This window comes from Chiloscyllium plagiosum, chromosome 13 (genome assembly GCF_004010195.1).
Source record: "Chiloscyllium plagiosum isolate BGI_BamShark_2017 chromosome 13, ASM401019v2, whole genome shotgun sequence".
In the NCBI taxonomy this organism is placed as follows: Eukaryota; Metazoa; Chordata; class Chondrichthyes; order Orectolobiformes; family Hemiscylliidae; genus Chiloscyllium; species Chiloscyllium plagiosum.
In genome coordinates, this window is record NC_057722.1 from 83,986,929 (window position 1) to 84,007,834 (window position 20,906).

Below are 20,906 nucleotides of genomic sequence, written 5' to 3' on the forward strand. Positions count from 1 at the left end.
ATGGAACAATTGCTCCCAATCCATGCTTCCTAACTCATGTCTAATCGCATCATAGTTTCCTCTTCCCCAATTAAATATCCTCCCATTTTGCCTAATCCTCTCCTTCTCCATAGCTATGTAGAATGTGAGGCAGTTGTGGTCACTATCACCAAAATGCTCTCCCACCACAAGATCTGATACCTGCCCCGGCTCATTTCTGAGCACTAAGTCTAGAATGGCCTCTCCCCTCGTCGGCCTGTCAACGTACTGAGTTAGGAAACCCTCCTGAACACACCTTACAAAAACAGCTCCATTCAAATCTTCTGCTCGAAGGAGGTTCCAATCAATATTGGGAAAGTTAAAGTCACCCATTACAACAACCCTACTACGTCCACACTTTTCCAAAAGCTGCCGACCTATGCTTTCTTCAATCTCCCTGCTGCTATTGGGGGGCCTGTAGTAAACCCCGAACGAGGTGACTGCTCCCTTGCTGTTCCTAATTTCCACCCATACTGATTCGGTAGGCAGATCTTCCTCGACAATGGAAGCTTCTGTAGCTGTGATACCCTCTCTGATTAGTAGTGCTACACCTCCTTCTCTTTTCCCCCCTCCCTATTCTTTTTAAATGCTCTAAACCCTGGAACATCCAGCAACCATTCCTTCCCCTGAGAAATCCATGTCTCTGTTATGGCCACAACATCATAGCATCAGGTACTGATCCATGCTCTAAGTTCATCACTTTTATTCCTGATACTCCTAGCGTTAAAGCAAACACACTTTAACTGATCCCCTGGTTCCTTCCCAGGAAAATCCTTCCCACTAGCTGGTCTACCTCTTGCTATTGCCTCATTTGCATCAACTCTCACCTCCGGTATACAGCTCAGGTTCCCACCCCCCTGCCATACTAGTTTAAAAGCAGAGCTAGTCAGGAGAATTGACGTTTTGAGCATTGAAGGGTTTTACTCGAAACGTCGATTCTCCTGCTCCTCAGATGCTGTCTGACCAGCTGTGCTTTTCCAGCGCCACACTCTTCGACAACAATCTTCCTACGTCTACTTTGTCAATCGCCTTTAGCATCTTAGTTACCTCAATTAGATCACCTCTCATTCTTCCAAACTCCAGAAAATGCAGTCCTACACTGCTCAAACTCTAATCATTACACAAATCCCTCATTTCTGGGATCAATCAAGTGACCGCCCCTGAACAGCCTCTAATGCATATACAGTCCTCCTCAAGAGGACCAAAGCTGTACACAATATCAGGTACAGTCTCATTAATGCCTTGTACAGTTACAACAAAAACTTCCCTGCTTTTATACTATATTCCTTTCGCAAAAGAAGTGAAATTCCATTTGCCTTCCTTATTACCCATTGTAATTTCTGAGACTCTTGAGGAAAATCAGATTTATCTGCATCAAAACTCTCTAAATTGTCTCTCCATTTGGATAATAAGTTCCCTTTCTATTCCTCTGGCCAACATAAATAACCTTACACTTATCCACATTAAAATTCATTTGCCAAATTTTGGCCTCTTCACCTAACTATATTCATTTGCAAATTTCTTATTTCTTCATTGCAGCTTACTTTCTTACTTATTTTAGTGTCATCTGCAAATTTGGCTATAGTACTTTCTACTCCACATTCAAGTAACTAATGTAGATTATAGGTAGTTGTGGCCCATGGAGTGAACTAGTGGCACACCAATAGTTATAACTTGACAACCAGAAAAAGATGCATCTGTCGCAAATTTCTGCTTTCTGTTGGTTAGCTAATCCTCTATCCAAGCTCATAAATTACCCCAAATTCTATGAGATCTTACCTGTGTACTAACCTTTTGTATGATAACTTAACAATTGCCTTCTGGCAATCAAATATAGTATATCTACAAGATCCCCCACAACATCTTCAAAGAACTGGAGCAAATTGGTCAAACATGATTTAATTTTTATATGGATTGTATTTAGACTTTCTCAATGTCCTTTTACTGCTCTGTTATTAATGGATTCAAATAATTTCCTAATGATACATGTTAAACTAACTGCTCTGTAGATTCCTACCCTCTGCACTCTCTTTTTGAATAAGGGTGTTTTCCAATCCTGAAATCTTTCCAGTATGCAGAGAATTTTGAAATATTATGACTAATGTGTCCATTCAGTTATCAGGCATGGGGGCTTGTCTGCCTTCTATCCCAACAGTTTGTTTAGTACGTTTTCCCTATTGACAATAATTGGTTTAGGTTCCTCCTTTTCTATGACTTCTGCATTAACTGTTGCTATTGGGATGGTACTAATGTTCTCCACTGTGAAAATGAAAGCAAAGTATTTATTCAGTAGCACTAACTTTTCTGTGTTCCCAAGTATTAACTCGCAAATCGCATACTCCATGGGGCCAATATTCAGTTTAGCTACTCTCTTCTCTTTTATTTCCTTAAAGAAACTCTCTATCTATTTTTATATTTTTGTGGTAGGTTTCTTTCATTATTTAAATTTGCTCCTACAATGACTTTTTTTTTAAGTATCCCATTGTTGATCTTTAGAAGTTTCCCAATCTTCAGGCCTGTCAACTGCATTTGCAAATGGTATGCCATAGTCTTTATCCATATATTACCTGTAACTTCCTTCCTTAGCAATGGATGTTTCTCCCATTTTTACAAATCTCTCTTCCTTTCTGGAATTTATTTTACTTAGGAGCAACTGAGTGCCTCCTTAAGCATATGCTGCTCCTCATCACTTACTTTTTAGTCCTCCCTCCAGTCCACCAGGGCCAGATTCTGTCCTTATGCTTAAATAATTACCTTTGTTTTAAACCAGAATGCTCGAATTAGGAGTCCTGTGTCTTGCTTTCCCACTGAATTTGAAATTCTAGCTTGCTATAATCACTTCCCTAGAGGATCTTTTATAGACTTGATGGGCTGAATGGCCTACTTTTCTCCTATGTCTCATGGTCTTATAAGAAAAAAACAGTAGATGTAGATTATTTAGACTTCCAGAGGTATTTCATTAAGGTGTCATATGAAAGGTTATCTCACAAGACAAGAGCTCATGGTATTCAGGTATATATATCTTTATCAGCACGGATGTTGATCAGTCTGGTGAAAAGTCATTGGACTCGAAATGGTCACTCTGCTTTCTTCCCACAGATGTTGCCAGACCTGCTGAGTTTCTCCAGCAATTTGTGCTTTTGTTTCAGCATGGATACAGGATCAGCTAACTACTAAGAATTAGAATCTTGGATTAACTGATCATTTTCAGGTTGGTAAACTACAATAAATAGGGCTATAGAGAACACCTCTGGAGCCTCAACTATTTACTTATGTATAAGGATATGAGTAGTCTTCAGGTGAACTTGTGGGAAGGCTAACTCCGACAATGTTAGGCAGGAACTGGGGAATATAGACTGAGGCAGCTGATTGATGGTAAACCCATGTCTGGTATGTGAGAATCTTTTAAAGGGTTAGACAGAACATAGAACATAGAAGAATACAGCGCATTACAGGCCCTTTGGCCCTCGATGTTGCGCCGATCCAAGCCCACCTAACCTACACTAGCCCACTATCCTCCATATGCCTATCCAATGCCCGCTTAAATGCCCATAAAGAGGGAGAGTCCACCACTGCTACTGGCAGGGCATTCCATGAACTCACGACGCGCTGAGTAAAGAACCTACCCCTAACATCTATCCTATACCTACCACCCCTTAATTTAAAGCTATGCCCCCTCGTAATAGCTGACTCCATACGTGGAAAAAGGCTCTCACGGTCAACCCTATCTAAACCCCTAATCATCTTGTACACCTCTATCAAGTCACCCCTAAACCTTCTTTTCTACAATGAAAACAACCCCAAGTGCCTCAGCCTTTCCTCATACAATCTTCCTACCATACCAGGCAACATCCCGGTAAACCTCCTCTGCACCCGTTCCAGTGCCACCACATCCTTCCTATAGTATGGTGACCAAAACTGCACACAATACTCCAGATGCGACCGCACCAGAGTCTTATACAACTGCAACATGAAACTGCATGATTAGTTTTGAGTTCTGTCAAATATACCATATGAAACATTCCTAATGAGGCTTCATGAGTTTAAATAATTGGGTTTCAAAACCATGAAATGCTTTGGTAATTGGTTGATCTCTAAACAACACATCAGAGGTATACTGTATGAGATTACTGTACAAATCTACAAGCTGACAAGAGGAGCAAACTTAAGCCGATGATGCTTTCTGCTTGTGTGGATCATTCTCCTTTTTTTCTTTATTGGGATGTGAGCATCTCATCCAAACCTCCAACTCACCCTCAATGCCATACCTCTGTATTTTTTGAAGTAGCCTACCATGGGGAACCTTATCAAACACCTTATAAAATCCATATACACCACATCTACCGCTTTCCCCTCGTCCACCTCCTTAGTCACAGAGTTCAGGACCAGCATGTTCCTATAAAAATAAAGGATAACGATGGCAAGATTTGGGAACCTTGGATAACAAGAGAAAATGAGAGCTGAACCAAAAATTAAAAAAAAGAGACATACATACGGTTTAGGAAACTGAAGACAGAGACCCCTGTAAAGAAAGCAGGAAAAAACTTAGGCAAGGAGTTAGAAGGGCTAAAAGGGGTCATAAAATGTCCTTGGCAAATCCCAAGGCGTTTCATATGTATATAAGGAGCAAGAAGGTAACTAGGGAAAGGGTGTGTCGACTCAAGGAGACAGAAGGTAATTTATGTATGGAACCAGAGGAAGTGGGTGAGGTCCTTAATAAATATTTTGCATTGTTATTCATAAATGAGAAGGACATGATGGATAGTGAATGTGGGGAGGGGTATGTTGATATTCTAAGGCATATCAAAATAAGAAAGGAGGAGGGCACAGAGTCAAACAGTCCAATCAGTCAGTGTTGAACATAATCACAAACTAAACTAGTCCCACCTGTCTGATCCTGGCCCCTAGCCCTGTAAATCTTTCCTATTCATGTATGCATCTACGTGTCTTTTAAAGGTTATAACTATGCCTGCATCCACCACTTCCTCAGGAAGTTCATTCCACATGTGAGCCACCCTTTGTGTTAACAAAATGCCCCAAATGTCTCCTTTAAATCTTTCTCCTCCCACCTTAAAAGTATGCCCCAAAGTCTTGAAATCCCCCTTCCTGGGGAAAAGACGCCTACTATTAACTCTATTTATATCCCTCATGATTCTATAAATCTCTCTAAGATCATCTCTCAAACTCTTATACTCCAGTGAAAAAAGTCCCAGTCTAACAAGTCTTTCTTTATAACTCAAATCATCCACATCTGGCAACATCCTGGTAAATCTCTTCTAAACCCTCTCTAGCTTAACAATATCTTTCCTGTTAGGTGTTTTGAAAATTATAAAGGTAAACAAGTTCCCAGCACCTGATAGGATATATCCCAGAGTACTGAGGAAAGCAAGGGAGGAAATTGCTGGGGCCTTGTAACTCTTTAATCACTGGAGAGGTTCCAGCGGATAAGAGCTAATGTTGTTCCTTTTTTTAAGAAGGGCAACGGGGATATTCTAAGAAATTAAAGGCTCAGAGTCTTACATCAGTGGTAGGGAAATTATTGGAGAAGATTCTTCGGGACAAGATCTACTCGCAAGTGGAAAATACATACTTATTAGTGACAGACAGCACGTCCTTGTGAGGGGGAGGTTATGTCTCACAAACTTGATTGAGTTTTTGAGGAGTGGTAGACGTTGTCTATATGGACTGCAATAAAGTGTTTAACAAGATTCTGCATGGTAGACTGGTTAGTAAGGTTAGATCACATGGGATCCAGGAGGTGCTAACCAATTGGATCCAAAATTGATTTGAAGGTAGGAGACATGAGGATGGTGATAGAGGGACATTTTATGGACTGGATGCCTATGACCATTGTACCACAAGGATCAGTGCTTTTTGTCATTTATACAAATGATTTGGATGTGAATTTAGGAAGTGATGGTTAATAGATTTGCAGATGACACCAAAATAGGTGGTGTAGAGGACAGTAAAGAAGACTATCTCTATCACTAGGCATGGATAGGAGGAGGTCTTTTTACGAGGGTTGGGGGAAGGGGAGGAGGGGGAGTCCAAAACTAGAGGACATAGTTTTAAGATGAGAGAGGATAGATTTTAAAAAGGACCTGAGGAGTAACTTTTCATGGAGAGGGTGATGTGTGTCTGGTACGAGCTGTCAGAGGAAGTCGTGGAGGCTAGTATAATAGCTACATTTAAAAGAAATCTTGATGGGAATATGAATAGGAAGGATTTAGAGGGATATGGGCAAATGGAACTAGGTCAGATCAGGATGCCTGGTTGGTGTGGGCACGTTGGACTGAAGAGTCTGTTTTCTTGCTGTATGATTGTATGATTCTATGCCTCAAAGTGATAGAGATAGTCTTCGAGGTGGTGTAGAGTATAATGGGACTTTGATCAGATGGGCCAATGGGCCGAAGAATGGCAGATACAGTTTAATTTAGATAAATATGAGGTGTTGCATTTTTGTAAGACAAACAAAGGGCAGGACTCAGACATTAAATGGTAGGGCTCCAGGGATTGTTGCCGAACAAAGAGATCTAGATGTGCGGGATTCTCAAAAGTGGATTTCCAGACAGACAAGGTGGTGAAGGCAATGTTTTGTACGCTTCCCTTCATTGGTCATAACCTAAAGTATAAGAGTTGGGATGTCATGTTGCACTGTATTGGTGAGGCCAATTTTGGAGTTCTGCATACAATTCTGGTAGCCTTTCTATAGGAAGGATGTTGTTAAACTTGACAGGGTGCAGGAAAGATTTACAAGGGTGTTGCCAGGACTGCAGGGGTTTGAGCTATAAGAAAGCTGAATAGGCGGGGCATCTTTTTCCTGGAGCATCGGAGGCTGAGGGGTGACATTATAGAAGTTCATAAAATCATAAGGGGCATGGATAGGAGGAAGTCTTTTTACGAGGGTGGGGGGAAGGGGAGGAGGGGGAGTCCAAAACTAGAGAACATAGTTTTAATATGAGAGAGGATAGATTTTAAAAAGGACCTGAGGGGTAACTTTTCATGGAGATGGTGATGTGTGTCTGGTACGAGCTGTCAGAGGAAGTGGTGGAGGCTGGTATAATAGCTACATTTAAAAGAAATCTTGATGGGAATATGAATAGGAAGGGTTTAGAGGGATATGGGCGAAATGCTGGCAAATGGAACTAGGTCAGATCAGGATGCCTGGTTGGTGTGGGCACGCTGGACTGAAGAGTCTGTTTCCTTGCTGTATGACTGTATGATTCTATGCCTCAAAGTGACAGAGATGATTGATGAGGGCAGGGTGGTAGATATTGTTCACAAGGCTTTTAACAAGGTCCCTCATGGCAGGCTGATACAAAAGGTGAAGTCACATGGGATATGTGGTAAGCTGGTGAGATGAATCCAAAACTGGCTCAATCATTGAAGACAGACAGTAAAGTGGAAATGTGTTCTTGCAACTGGAGCTAGAACTTAGAACATAGAACATTACAGCGCAGTGCAGGCCCTTCGGCCATGGATGTTATGCCAACTGTGGAACCAATCTGAAGCCCATCTAACCTACTCTATTCCATTCTCATCTGTGTGCCTATTCAATGACCATTTAAATGCCCTTAAAGTTGGTGAGTTTACTACTGTTGCAGGAAGTGTGTTCCACGCCCCTACCACTCTCTGAGTAAAGAGACTACCTCTGACATCTGACCTACATCTATCACCCCTCAATTTAAAGCTATGCCCACTGGTGCTAGCCTTTGCTATCCAAGGAAAAAGGCTGTCACTTGTCCAACCTATCTAACCCTCTGATTATCTTATTTATCTCAATTAAGTTGCCTCTCAACCTTCTTCTCTCTAATGAAAACAGCCTCAAGTCCCTCAGCCTTTCCTTGTAAGATCTTCCCTCCATACTAGGCAACATCCTAGTAAATCTCCTCTAAACCCTTTCCAAAGCTTCCACATCTTTCCTATAATGTGGTGACCAGAACTGTGTGCAATATTCCAAATGTGGCTGCATCAGCGTTTTGTACAGCTGCAGCATGATCTCATGGCTCCAAAACTCAACCCCTCTACCAATAAAAGCTAATACACTTATCTGTATGTAATGATACAAGTGAGAGAGAGTCATAGCATTTTGTGGCTAGTTGATGTTCGTGTATCCTGGTGGCTAGTCTGTATGTCCAATGTAGTGTTTGTTACAGTTCTTGCACGGTATTTTGTAAATGACATTAGTCTTGTTTGTTGTCTGTACAGGGTCTTTCAAGTTCATTAGCTGTTGTTTTAATGTGTTGCTGGGTTTCTCAGCAACAAACCCAAACAAGCAGACAAAACACATCCAGAAACCCTAGCCACTCTCCCCTGCATCAAAGATATCTTGGAAATGACTGCCAGACAACTCAGACCCCTTGGCATCACGGTAATCCACAAACCTACCAACACACTAAAACAGCTGCTAATGAACTTGAAAGACCCAATACAGACAAGCAAAATTAGTATCATTTACAAAATACCATGCAAGAACTGTAACAAACACTACATTGGACATACAGACAGAAAACTAGCCACCAGGATACATGAACATCAACTAGCCACAAAATGCCATGACTCTCTCTCAATTGGATTATTACATACAGATAAGGAAGGACACCACTTTGACTGGAACCACACATCAATCCTAGGACAAGCCAAACAGAGACATGCACGAGAATTCCTACAAGCAAGGCATTCCAACAAACACATTGAGTTAGACTCCATCTACCACCCGCTGAGAAAAAGAATAGGAAATGACATAATCACAGGAAATGACATCACCAACCCAAAGAAACTCAAACATATAAATAGAAAGCAGGAATCATCAGCAGTGCTTCACCTGGAGGCCCACTGAAGATGTTACCTAGTAGAGTGATGAAACGTCTGAAAATGAATCTTCCAGCTCAGCGAGCAAACCTATATCCAGAACCTCAACGCTACCTACAAATCTTCTCAAAACCCGCTAAGGCTCACTGGTCTATAACTTCCAGGGTTGTCTCTACTCCCCTTCTTGAGCAAGGGAACAATATTTGCTATGCTCCAGTCTTCTGGCACTATTCCTTTGGACAAGGACGACAAAGATCAAAGCCAAAGGCTCGACAATCTCCTCCTTGGCTTCCCAGAGATTCCTAGGATAAATCCCATCCCGCTCAGGGGACTTATCTATTTTTATGCTTTCCAGAATAGCTAACACTTCCTCCTTATGCATTTTAATCCCATCGAGTCTAGTAGCCTGTATCTCAGTATTCTCCTCGACCACATTGTCTTTTTCTAATGTGAATACTGACGAAAAGTATTCATTTAGCGCTTCCCCCATCTCATCTGACTCCATGCACAACTTTCCACTACTATGCTTGATTGTCCCTAAACTTACTCTAGTCATTCTTTTATTCCTGATTGAGCTATAGAAAGCCTTAGGGTTTTCCTTGATCCTACCTGCCAATGGCTTTTCATGTCCCCTCCTGGCTCTTCTTAGCTCTATCCTTAGGTCTTTCCCAGTTAACTTGTAACTCTTGAGCACTTTAAGTGAGCCATCACATCTCATCCGAACATAAGCCTTCTTCTTCCTCTTGAAGACAGGTTCAACTTCCTTAGTAAACCATAGCTCCCACGCTCGACACTTCTTCCCTGCCTGACAGGTACATACTTATCAAGAACTCACAGTAGCTCACCCTTGAATAAGCTCTATATTTCAATTCTGCCCACCCCCTGCAGTATCCTGCCTCACCCTATGCATCCTAAATCTTGCCTAATTGTATCGTAATTGCCTTTCCCCCAGCTATAACTCTTGCCCTGTGGTATATGCCTATCCCTTTCCATCACGAAAGTAAACATAACTTAATTGCGGTCACTATCACCAAAGTGCTGATCTATTTCCAAATCTAACACCTGGCCAAGTTCATTACCCAGTCGAAAACCTAATGTGTCCTTGCACCTTGTTGGCCTGTCTACACACTGCGTCAGGAAACCCTCCTGCAAACAATGGATAAAAACAGACCCATCTAAAGTACTTGAACTATAGTTTTCCCAGTCAATATTTGGAACGTTGAAGGCTCCTATAACAACTACTCAGTTACTCTCGCTTCTGTCGGGGAACATTTTGATATCCTACCTTCTGCATCTCTGGAACTATTTGGAGGTCGATTAAAAACTCCCAACAGGGTAATCTCTCCTTTCCAGTTTCTAATCTCAGCCCATACTACCTCAGTGGAGGAGTCCTTAAACATCCTTTCTGCAACTGTATACTGTCCATGACTAACAGCACCACACCACCCCCTCTTTTACCATTTTCTCTATTCTTACTGAAATACCTAAATCCCAGAACCTGCAATAACAATCTCTGTCCCTGTTGTACCCATGTCTCTGAAATGGCCACAACATCAAAATCCCAGGTACCAACCCATGCTGCAAGTTCACCCACCTTATTTTAAATTCTCCTGACGTGGAAGTAGACACTCTTCAAACCAATTCTTGCACTGCCAGTGCCTTCTTGCGATCTTGAAATCTTAGTTCTGACTTCACTACTCTCAACCTCCTGTATACTCGAACTACAATTTAATTTCCCATCCCCCTGCTGAATTAGTTTAAAGCCACCCGAAGAGCATTAGCAAACTCCCCCTCAGGATATTGGTACCCTTCTGGTTCAGGTTAAGGCCATCCTGTTTGTAGAGGTCCCACCTACCCTAGAAACAGCCCCAATTATCCAGGAATCCAAAACCCTTTCTCCTGCACCATCCCTGTAGCCACGTGTTCAACTCCTCTCTCTCCCTATTCCTTGCTTCACTAGCACATGGAAAGAGCAACAAACCAGAGATAACAACTCTGTTTGTTCTAACTCTCAGCTTCCACCCTAGCTCTCTGAATTTCTGCTTTAAATCCCCAGCTCTCTTCTTACCTATGTCATTGGTGCCTATGTGGACCACGAGTTGGGGCTGCTCCCCCTCTTCCTTAAAGATCCAAAAACACAATCAGAGACATCATGAACCCTGGCACCTGGGAGGCAACACACTTATCGTGTGTCTTTCTCGTTCCCCCAGAACCTCCTATCTGTCCCCCTAAACATGCAGTCCCCATGACTAATGCTCTTCTCCTCTTCCCCTTCCCTTCTGAGCAACAGGGACAGACTCTGTGCCAGAGACCTGTGCCCATTGCTTACCTCAAGTAAGTCATTCCCCCCCCCAACAATATCCAAAAGGTATACTTGTTGTTGAGGGGAAACGGCCACAGGGGATCTCTGCACTGTCTGCCGTTTCCTTTTCCATCCCCTGATGGTAACCCATCCATTTTCTTCTTTTACTTGAGGTGTGACTAATTCCCTGTAACTCCTCTCAGTAAACCCCTCCACCTCCCGAATGATCCAAAGTTCATCCAACCCCAGCTCCAGATCCCTAATGTGATTTTCAAGGAGCTGGAGTTGGGTGCACTTCCCACAGATGCAGTCAGCAGGGGTACTACTGGTGATCCTTACCTCCTACATTCTGCAGGAGGAACATCAACTGCCCTAACCTCCATTCCCATTATTCGAAATTCCCAACGAGACTACTGGAAAACTAAAAAAAAGAGATCAATCACCTTACCAATTTGGACACAGAACTTTTTTTTGGTTAGAGGAGGAGAACGGGTGGGAGACAACATCTGAGTACTTTTTTGGATAAAGCAACCACCCAGATCTGTGACTAATGGTGTTCTGCAGGGATCTAATGTTTGTAATATCTATAAATGATTTGGAAGAAAATGTAGCTGGTCTGATTAATAAATGTGGGCAACACAATGATTGGTGGAGCTGTGGATAGTGAGGAGGATTGCTAGAGGATACAGCAGGATACAAGTAGGCAGAGAAATGACAGATGGAATTTAATCTGGACAAATGAGAGATCATGCATTTTGGAAGGTCTAATGCAGGAGGGAAGTGTGCAGTATATGGCAGAACCCTTAGGAGCTTTAATATATAGGAGGATCTAGCTGTAGATGTCCACAGTCCCCTGAAAGCGGCAACACAAGTGGATAAGGTAGTCAAGAGTGTGTATGGTACGCTTGCCTTCATCAGTCAGAGCATGGAGTAAAGAAATTGGCATGTTGCTGCTATATAGATCTTTCATTTGACCACATTTGGAATATTGTGTCCAGTTTTGGTCACAATGCCAGCAGAAGGATGTGGAGGGTTTAGAGAGAATAAAATAAAGGTTTACCAAGGTTTCGTCTGGTTTGGAGAGCATTAGCTATTGGCAGAGACTGGACAAGCTTGGTTGGTTTGTAATTGAACATCGAAAGCCATGGGACAAACAGATAGAAGTTTACAAAATTGACAATCATGGATAGAATGGATAGTCAGAGTCTTTTTAATTACTCAGGGACACAGGTTCAAAACAAAATGGGAAAGTTTAAAAGAGATATGAGCGGCATTTTTCTTTTGCACAGTGGTGGTAGGTGCCTGGAATACACTTCCAGAGGAGGTGGTAGAAGCAGATACAATAGCAACATTTAAGATGTTGCCTTTCAGATGCAGTGTTAAACCGAATCCACACTTGCTTTTGGTTTGCTTGCTGAGCTGGAAGGTTCATTTTCAGACATTGCGTCACCATGTTAGGTAACATTTTCAGTGAGCCTCCAGACGAAGCATCGCTGGTGTTTCCTGCTTTCTATTTATATGTTTGGGTTTTCTTGGGTTGGTGATGTAATTTCCTGTGGTGATGTCATTCCATATGGTGATGTCATTTCCTGTTCTTTTTCTCAAGGGTGGTAAATGGAGTCCAAGTCAATGTGTTTGTTGATAAAGTTCCGGTTGGAATGCTATGCTTCTAGGAATTCTTGTGCATGTCTCACTAAAGATGTTACCTAGTATGGTGACAAAACGTCTGAAGATGAACCTTCCAGCTCACCGAGCAAACCTACATCCAGAACCTCAATCTGAACTACAAATCATTTCAAACCTTGCTAACATTTAAGATGATCCAGACAGATATATGAACAGGCAAGGATCAGAGAGATACAGACCATGTAGAGACAAAAAGATTTTCGTTTAGAAAGGTATGTTTCAGCACATGCTTGGTGAGCTGAACAGCCTGTTCCTCTGCTGTACCATTCTTTGTTACTAACAATCTATATTTTTGACTTGGATGAAGGGGCCAAGTGCAGTGTATCCAAGCTTATTAACTGTACAAAGATAGGAAGGCAAATTAGTGGTAAAATATGAAGAATCAGCAATGTTGAGAAGCCAATTTTGGCAAATGGAGTATCATGTGGAGAAATGGGAGGATGTCTGTTTTGGTTGAAAGGAAAAAAAAGTCTCAATATCATGCTTTTCATGACTGCTGTATATTTGTTTTGTGATCGTGACTGAGGGATCAATATTAGAAAGGAAACCAGGAATATCTCCCCTGCTCTTCTTCTAATTAGTGCCATGGAATTTTTTACAACCACCTACAAAAGCAAGTGTAGATTCCTTCTTTTTCTTAACCAAACCTTCAATTTCTTTAGTCATCCAGTATTCCCTATACCTACCAGCCTTTCCTTTCACCCTAACCAGAATATACTTTCTCTGGATTCTCATTATCCCATTTCTGAAGGCTTCCCATTTTCCAGCTGTCCTTTTACCTGCGAACAATGAAAGCCAGACCGTGCTCATACCCTGGCAAGAATTTGTGATTAAGAGACAATAATGGTACCAACTGAGCTAAAGCTGACACAAGAATAGAAAAGTAGGATATAATGCAAATTGAGAGAGACAGTAGGACAGAGGAATTTGTCTCTTTATACATGAAATGTAAACTTATCATGTTGGTACAGTAAGTAATTAGGAAGGCAAATGGAATGTTGGACTTTACTACAATGTGTTTGAGTATAAAAGTAGGAAGCAGACACCCTGCCTCTATTCCTGATGAAGGGCTTTTGCCCAAAACGTTGATTTCCTGTTCCTTGAATGCTGCCTGACCTGCTGTGTTTTTCCAGCACCACTCTAACCTAGACTCTGGTTTCCAGCATCTGCAGTCCTTGTTTTTACCTATAAAAGTAGGAAGTCCTGCAACAACAGTCCAGTGCACACCTGGAGTACCCTGTACAGTTTTGGTCTTCTTAATTCTAGATTGATTCTTGGCAATGAAAGCATTGTTTAATGAGGAAACCTTAAGCATCTCGAGCCCATTATTGGGTCATGTTCAGAAGAATGAGAGATTACCTTATTGAAACATTAAAGATTCTAATGAGGTTTGATAATTAATGTTGAAAGGATGTATCCTCTTGTGGGAGTATTCTGGAACTTGAGTCATATCTTCAGAATAAGGTGTTTCTCATTTGAGATGGCTTTTAGGAAGAATTTCTTCTCACAGTTGAGTTCGATTTTTGATTTGCAATAAAATCAATGATTCTGAAAGGTTGTCAGGAAAGCAGATTTCAGGTTCACATTCAGATCAACCTTGGTCCTACTGAACTGGTATAGCAGAATGACCTATTCCTATACTATTTTTTATTATATTACCTTCTCCAGGAAGAGGACAACGTAGGGCAGGATCTTGCTGAATCTGTATGCAAGGCATAGTCATAATACTGCTTACACTAGACTTCTTAATTTAAATTACCTGACGATGGTTCCCAAATAGAGTCTCATCGATCTGAGAGTTTGAGGCCTTGGTCCGATATCGACGTGAATGGCTGAGGCTTGTTGAGGAAGTGCCCTCAATCTCAGGACCACAAGTTCGAGCACATGCTGACTGAAAGATAGCAGGAGAAATCAATAGCAACTTTCTCACAATCACATGATACAGTTTTATGCCAAAGATTATGCTTCACATAAATTATGATATCCAGACATCATGCTCCACTCTTCCCATTCCTCTTTATCACACATCATCAGTATCTCCTTTCTCTCTTATGTTTATCCATCTTTCCCTTAAAAGTGTTAATAGTATTCACCACAACTATTCCCTGTGGTAGCAAGTTCCACAATCTCTCCATTTCTCAAGGGTAGTTAGGAATAGGCAGTAAATTTCAGTCTTACCAATGATAGTCACATCCCATGAACATAAGAACTAGAAGCAACAGCAGCAATTCAGCCCTTCGAACCTCCTCCATCATTTGATAAAATCATGGCTGAGCTCATCTCAGCCTCAACTTTTCTTTCTTACTTGCACTCTATATTCCCTCAGCTCATCACTAATAAAATATATATCTTCTCCTAAATTTACTCAAGTCCCAGTATCCATTGCTTTCTGAGGTAGTGAATTCTACAGAATCACAACCCTCACCTCTATTCTAAATCTGATTATTAGATTGTCCCACATGAGGAAGCATCTTCTCTAAATCTACTTAGTCAATTCTGTTTCACATCCTGTATAGTTCAATTAGATCTCCTCACATTCTTCTAAACTCTAGCAAGTATAGCCCAAAACTGCTCAATCTTTCTTCATAAGACAAGCCTCTCATCTCTGGAATCAATCTAGTGAACCTCCTCTGTTGACCCTCCTTTGCAGCTACATCCTTTGTCAAGTAAGGAAATCAAATTGAATGAGTCATAAAAATAAAATTTGTGAACTCCCTCTTGGATTTTGAGTGACCGTCTTAATACTAATGGGCCTTAGTTCTGGCCTGGCTGCAAATGAAAACATTTGTGACTTTCATAGTCTGAAATGCATGCTTTATTTATGTATAGCACAACTATACATAGTGTGGGAACCATTCAAGAACATATTTCTTGACATGAGGTGGAGTACATTATTTGGTCATTTCAGTCCGCTCCGCCATTTGACCGCAGCATTCTGAGAGAGGGAGTTCATAATCCTCGGAGTGAAGGGATTTCTTTACCGTAAATCAGCCTGAGACTGTGCCCCATGTTCCAGATTCTCCTGGCATAGGGAAACAAATTCTCAGTGCCGACTAGTCAACACCCTTTCACAAACCCACTTTGATGCCTTTCATTCTCTACTCCAGAGATTCTCGCCTAAGTTACTGCCTCTCTGCTCCTAATTCCTCAGACCAAAGGAATGGGGGAAATGTCCATCCCCTGAGGTACAGAGGCTGGAGGGCCACCAGAGAAGACGGCGCTAACACCCGACACCATGACAACAGGGCTCCGTGATCCTGAGTAAGATAGGGGTCTGCCCATTCCGCACCCAAAGCCCTTCACAATAAGGATAAGCTTTCCCACCATCTTCTCACTCTTTATCGTTCTTGTTGATTTGCCGGTTACTATGGCAACCACTTGTCGGGGAGGGCTGTCTTGACGCACCGTCCCTTCAATTCGCTCCAATAGGAGACGGTGGGCGGGGCAATTATAACCCAGACTCCACCCCTCACCGTGATCTGCGACAGGCCATACTAATCAATCACCGTCATTAAATGACAGCCCATACCAATCAATCACCGTCCACCGGCGACAGGCCAGACCCCCAACTCTCTCCCTCACCAGGCATTAAGCCCCGCCCCAGTGACGGGCTCTTATTCTTTTGACAAAAACAGAAATTGCTAGAAAAACTCAGCAGGTCTGGCAACATCTGTGCAGAGGAATAGAGCTAACGTTTCAGGTTCAGTGACCCGTCCTATGAACCAGACCCAATACCATCCCAGTTTCAGTATTTTCATTGGCAGACCCGTCTGTTAAAATTAGAGTGCATAGAAACAAATTACTGCGGATGCTGGAATCTGAAACCAAAAGAGAAAATGCTGGAAAATCTCATCAGGTCTGGCAGCATTGTAAGGAGAGCTGACGTTTCGAGTCTAACTGACCGTTTGGAGAAAGTGAGGACTGCAGATGCTCGGGATCAGAGCTTAAAAATGTGTTGCTGGAAAAGCGCAGCAGGGGGTCAGGCAGCATCAAAGGAGAAGGGCTTATTCCCGAAACATCGATTCTCCTTCTCCTTTGATGCTGCCTGACCTGCTGCGCTTGCTTTTCCAACAGCACTCTAATCTTTGACAAACGGCTGGAAAAGCGCAGCAGGTCAGGCAGCATCAAAGGAGAAGGGCTTATTCCCGAAACGTCGATTCTCCTTCTCCTTTGATGCTGCCTGACCTGCTGCGCTTAACTGACCGTTTGTCAAAGATTAGAGTGCTGTTGGAAAAGCACAGCAGGTCAGACAGCATCCAACTCGTTCATCCCAACCAGATATCCCAACCCAATCTAGTCCATCTGCCAGCACCTGGCCCATATCCCTCCAAAGGAGAAAGTGAGGTCTGCAGATGCTGGAGATCAGAGATGGAAATGTGTTGCTGGAAAAGCGCAGCAGGTCAGGCAGCATCTAGGGAACAGGAGAATCGACGTTTCGGGCATTAGCCCTTCTTCAGGAATCTTCAGCTAATGCCTGAAACGTCAATTCTCCTGTTCCCTAGATGCTGTCTGACCTGCTGCGCTTTTCCAGCACCACGTTTCCATCCCATATCCCTCCAAACCCTTCCTATTCATATACCCATCCAGATACCTTTTAAATGTTGCAATTGTTCTAGCCTCCACCACTTCCTTTGGCAGCTCATTCCATACACGTACCACCCTCTGACTGAAAAGGTTGCCTCTTAGGTCTCTTTTATATCATTCCCCTCTCACCCAAAACCGATGCCCTCTAGATCTGGACTCCCCCATACCAGGGAAAATAATTTGTCAAATTTATCCTATCCATGCCCCTCTTGATATAAACCTCTATAAGGTCACCCCTCAGCCTCTGATGCTGCAGGGAAAACAGCCCCAGCCTGTTCAACCTCTCCCTATAGCTCAAATCCTCCAAACCTGGCAAATCCTTGTAAATCTTTTCTGAACCTTTTCAAGTTTCACAATATCTTTCCAATAGGAAGGAGACCAGCATTGAACACAATATTCCAACAGTGGCCTAATCAATATCATGTACAGCTGCAACATGACCTCCCAATTCCCGTACTCAGTACTCTGACTAGTAATGGAAAGCATACCAAACACCTTCTTCATTATCCTACCTTCCTGCAACTCCACTTTCAAGGAGCTATGAACCTGCACTCCAAGGTCTCTTTGTTCAGCAACACTCCCTAGGGCCTTATATTAAGTGTATAAGTCCTGCTAAGATTTGCTTTCCCAAAATGCAGCACCTCACATTTATCTCAATTAAACTCTACCTGCCACTTCTCAGCCCATTGGCCCATCTGATCAAGATCCCGTTTTACTCCAAGGTAACCTTCTTCACTGTTCACCACACCTCCAATTTTGGTGTTAACAGCAAACTTACTAACTCTCCCTTTTATGCTCACATCCAAATCATTTGTATAAATGATGACAAGTAGTGGACCCAGCACCAATCCTTGTGGCACTCCACTGGTCACAGGCCTCCAGTCTGAAAAACAACCCTCCACTACCACCTTCTGTCTTCTACCTTTGAGCTAGTTCTGTATCCAAATGGTGAATCTTGATTCTGATCTGCATCATCTGCAGTCCTCATTTTCACCTCGACCTGTCTATTAGTCAATCAGAGCGAATTCCCAAGGGTTATCTCTGTCAACTCTTGAGGGTAATATACTGTACAAGAAATTCTGAGCATGATTTCTCAATTCAAATAGCTCTAACTTCAAGTAATGCTGAAAATCGCATGACACGATCACAATCCATCACCTCCACATTCAGATAATGCTGATCTTGCTAATGTTGATCTAGTTAGTGCATGCTCTGTGTGACATAACGTGTGCCTCTAAGTTTTATTTTTACTCTGTCATCTGTATGTTCTTGCTTACTATGGTCTGCCTGTACTATTTGTAAACAAAGTTTTTCATTGAACTTAGGAACATGTGACAATAACTAAATAAAGCGGCAGGGACAGGCCCTATAAATGCCGGAGGAAACACCACAGAAGCGCTTCACAGGAGGCTCCCAAGCACTGAGGATGTCACCTAGACAGGGTGACAGAGAAACATTTGCAACAAAAATTTCCAGCTCGGCGAACAGAACCACAACAACGAGCACCCGAGCTACAAATCTTCACCCAAACTTTGAATAAATAAATAAATAAAATTCCTGAGGGTGATCTCTCAATTCCTGAGGTTGATACACAGGAATTCAAGAGACTGATCTCTATGAATTCCCAAGAGTGATGACCCTCTGCAAGATGTGTCAGATCATCGACATGGATACTACCATCACATGTTGTAACACCAACCACCACATACACAGCAGATACTCATGTCTCGGCCAATGTTGTCTATCTCATATGCTGCAGCAAGGATTTCCTGAATATTCGAGAAGATTTGTCGCTCACGTTGTTGACTTGCTCGCTGAGCTGGTAAGTTTGATCTTAGATGTTTCGTCACCACTGTAGGTAACATCATCAGTGTGTCTCCGGTAGAACGTTGTTTTCTATTTTTCTTGCTGTTTATGTGACTGGGTCTGCTGGGATTGGTAGTGTCATTTCCGGTTTTGTGGCTGGTTCTGTTTCTTTGTGGTTGGTATATGGGGTCCTACTCTGCATGTTTGTTACTGGAGTTATGGGTTGAACAAAGAATACGAACAAAGAAAATTTGCAGCCCAGGAACAGGCCCTTCGGCCCTCCAAGCCTGAGCCGATCCAAATGTACTGTCTAAACTGTCTAAGCATCTGTATCCCTCTGCTCCCACCTACTCATGCATCTGTCCAGATGCATCTTAATCTACTGTGCCTGCCTCTACCACCTCTTCTGGCAACACGTTCCAAATGCCCACCACCCTGTGTGAAGTACTTGCCATGTGTACCCCCCTTAAACTTTCCACCTCTCACCTTGAAAGTATTCCCTCTCATTATTGAATCCTTCACCCTGGGGAAAAAGCTTGTCTCTATCACCCTGTCTACACCCTTCATTATTTTGTAAACCTCAATCAGACCCCCCCCTCCATCTCCTTTTTTCTAGTGAAAATAAATCTAACCTACTCAACCTCTCTTCATAGCTAGCACCTTCCATACCAGGCAACATCCTCATAAACCTTTCCTGCACCCTCTCCACAGCATCCACATGTGGCGTCCAGAACTGTACACAGTATTCTAAATTCAGCCGAATCATGCCATAATTCCCAATTGTCCCAGTTGAATTGGTGTCCTGCATTGTCTGTGTGCATGGATACAAATGATAGGTTGTCATGTCTCTTTGTGGTTAGTTGGTGTCTGTGTACCCTGGGGCTAATTTCCTTCCTGTTTGCCCTATGTAGTGCTTTGGCAGTCTTTACATAGTATTTTGTATATAATGTTGATCCTGTTGGTTGTAGATATGGGATCCTTTATACTTGTTAGCTGCTTTCATAGTGTGGTAGTTAGGAGAAAGTTGGATTGCAAATGCTGGAGAGTCAGAGTGAAAAAGTGTGGTGCTGGGAAAAAAATATCAGTTCAGGCAGCATCCAAGGAGCAGGAGAGTCAATGTTTCCGGCATAAGCGTTTCATCAGAAAATGTAGAGTGGGGAGGGGGCTGAGAGATAAATGGGAAGGTGTGGGTCGGGGTAAGGAGGTGGGAAGGCAATAGGTGAATGCAGATGGGGGGGTGCTAATTGTGATAGCTTGAAGCGGAGTGGAGCTGATTCTTAGCAAGGAAGATGGACGCAGGTGACAGTCAAGAGGGTGGAGTCGAGTTGGAGGGTTTGATCTGCGATGGGAGGATAGGGAGGGGAGATGAGGAAACTGGTGAAGTTAACATTGATGCCGAATGTTTGATGGGTTCCTTCGAGGAAGGCGAATTGTTCTTGTATTTGATGGTGGACGAGACCCAGGACTTGCATGTCCTTGAAGTGGGAGGGGGAAGATGAAGAAGTCAGCTACAGCACGGTGTGATTGCCTGGTACTTGTCTCCCAGAGATTTTCTCTGCAACGCTCTGCGAATTAGGGTCGTATCTCCCCAGGGATAAGGAAATCCCGTCCAGAACAATAGTCACAGTACATGGTTACATGTGCAGGAAAATCTCTTCTGGATGGGGAAGCATCCTTTAGGACGGTGGAGAGAGTTGAG

At 42.7% G+C, this 20,906-nt stretch overlaps 1 protein-coding gene across 1 annotated transcript in view; it reads right to left on the bottom strand.

Annotated features, from left to right (window-relative positions):
- The window catches only part of LOC122556251 (cilia- and flagella-associated protein 45-like), a 155,572-nt gene extending 139,360 nt beyond the window's left edge, over positions 1 to 16,212 (bottom strand). Inside the window, exons 1-2 of the mRNA XM_043702882.1 lie at positions 16,142 to 16,212; positions 14,577 to 14,708 (exon numbers count right to left, since the gene is read on the bottom strand). Coding sequence (XP_043558817.1) covers positions 14,577 to 14,708; positions 16,142 to 16,144 — 135 coding nt within the window. The 5' untranslated portion in view covers positions 16,145 to 16,212. The remainder of the gene's footprint in view (positions 1 to 14,576; positions 14,709 to 16,141) is intronic.
- Between the last annotated feature and the right edge of the window lie 4,694 nt (positions 16,213 to 20,906).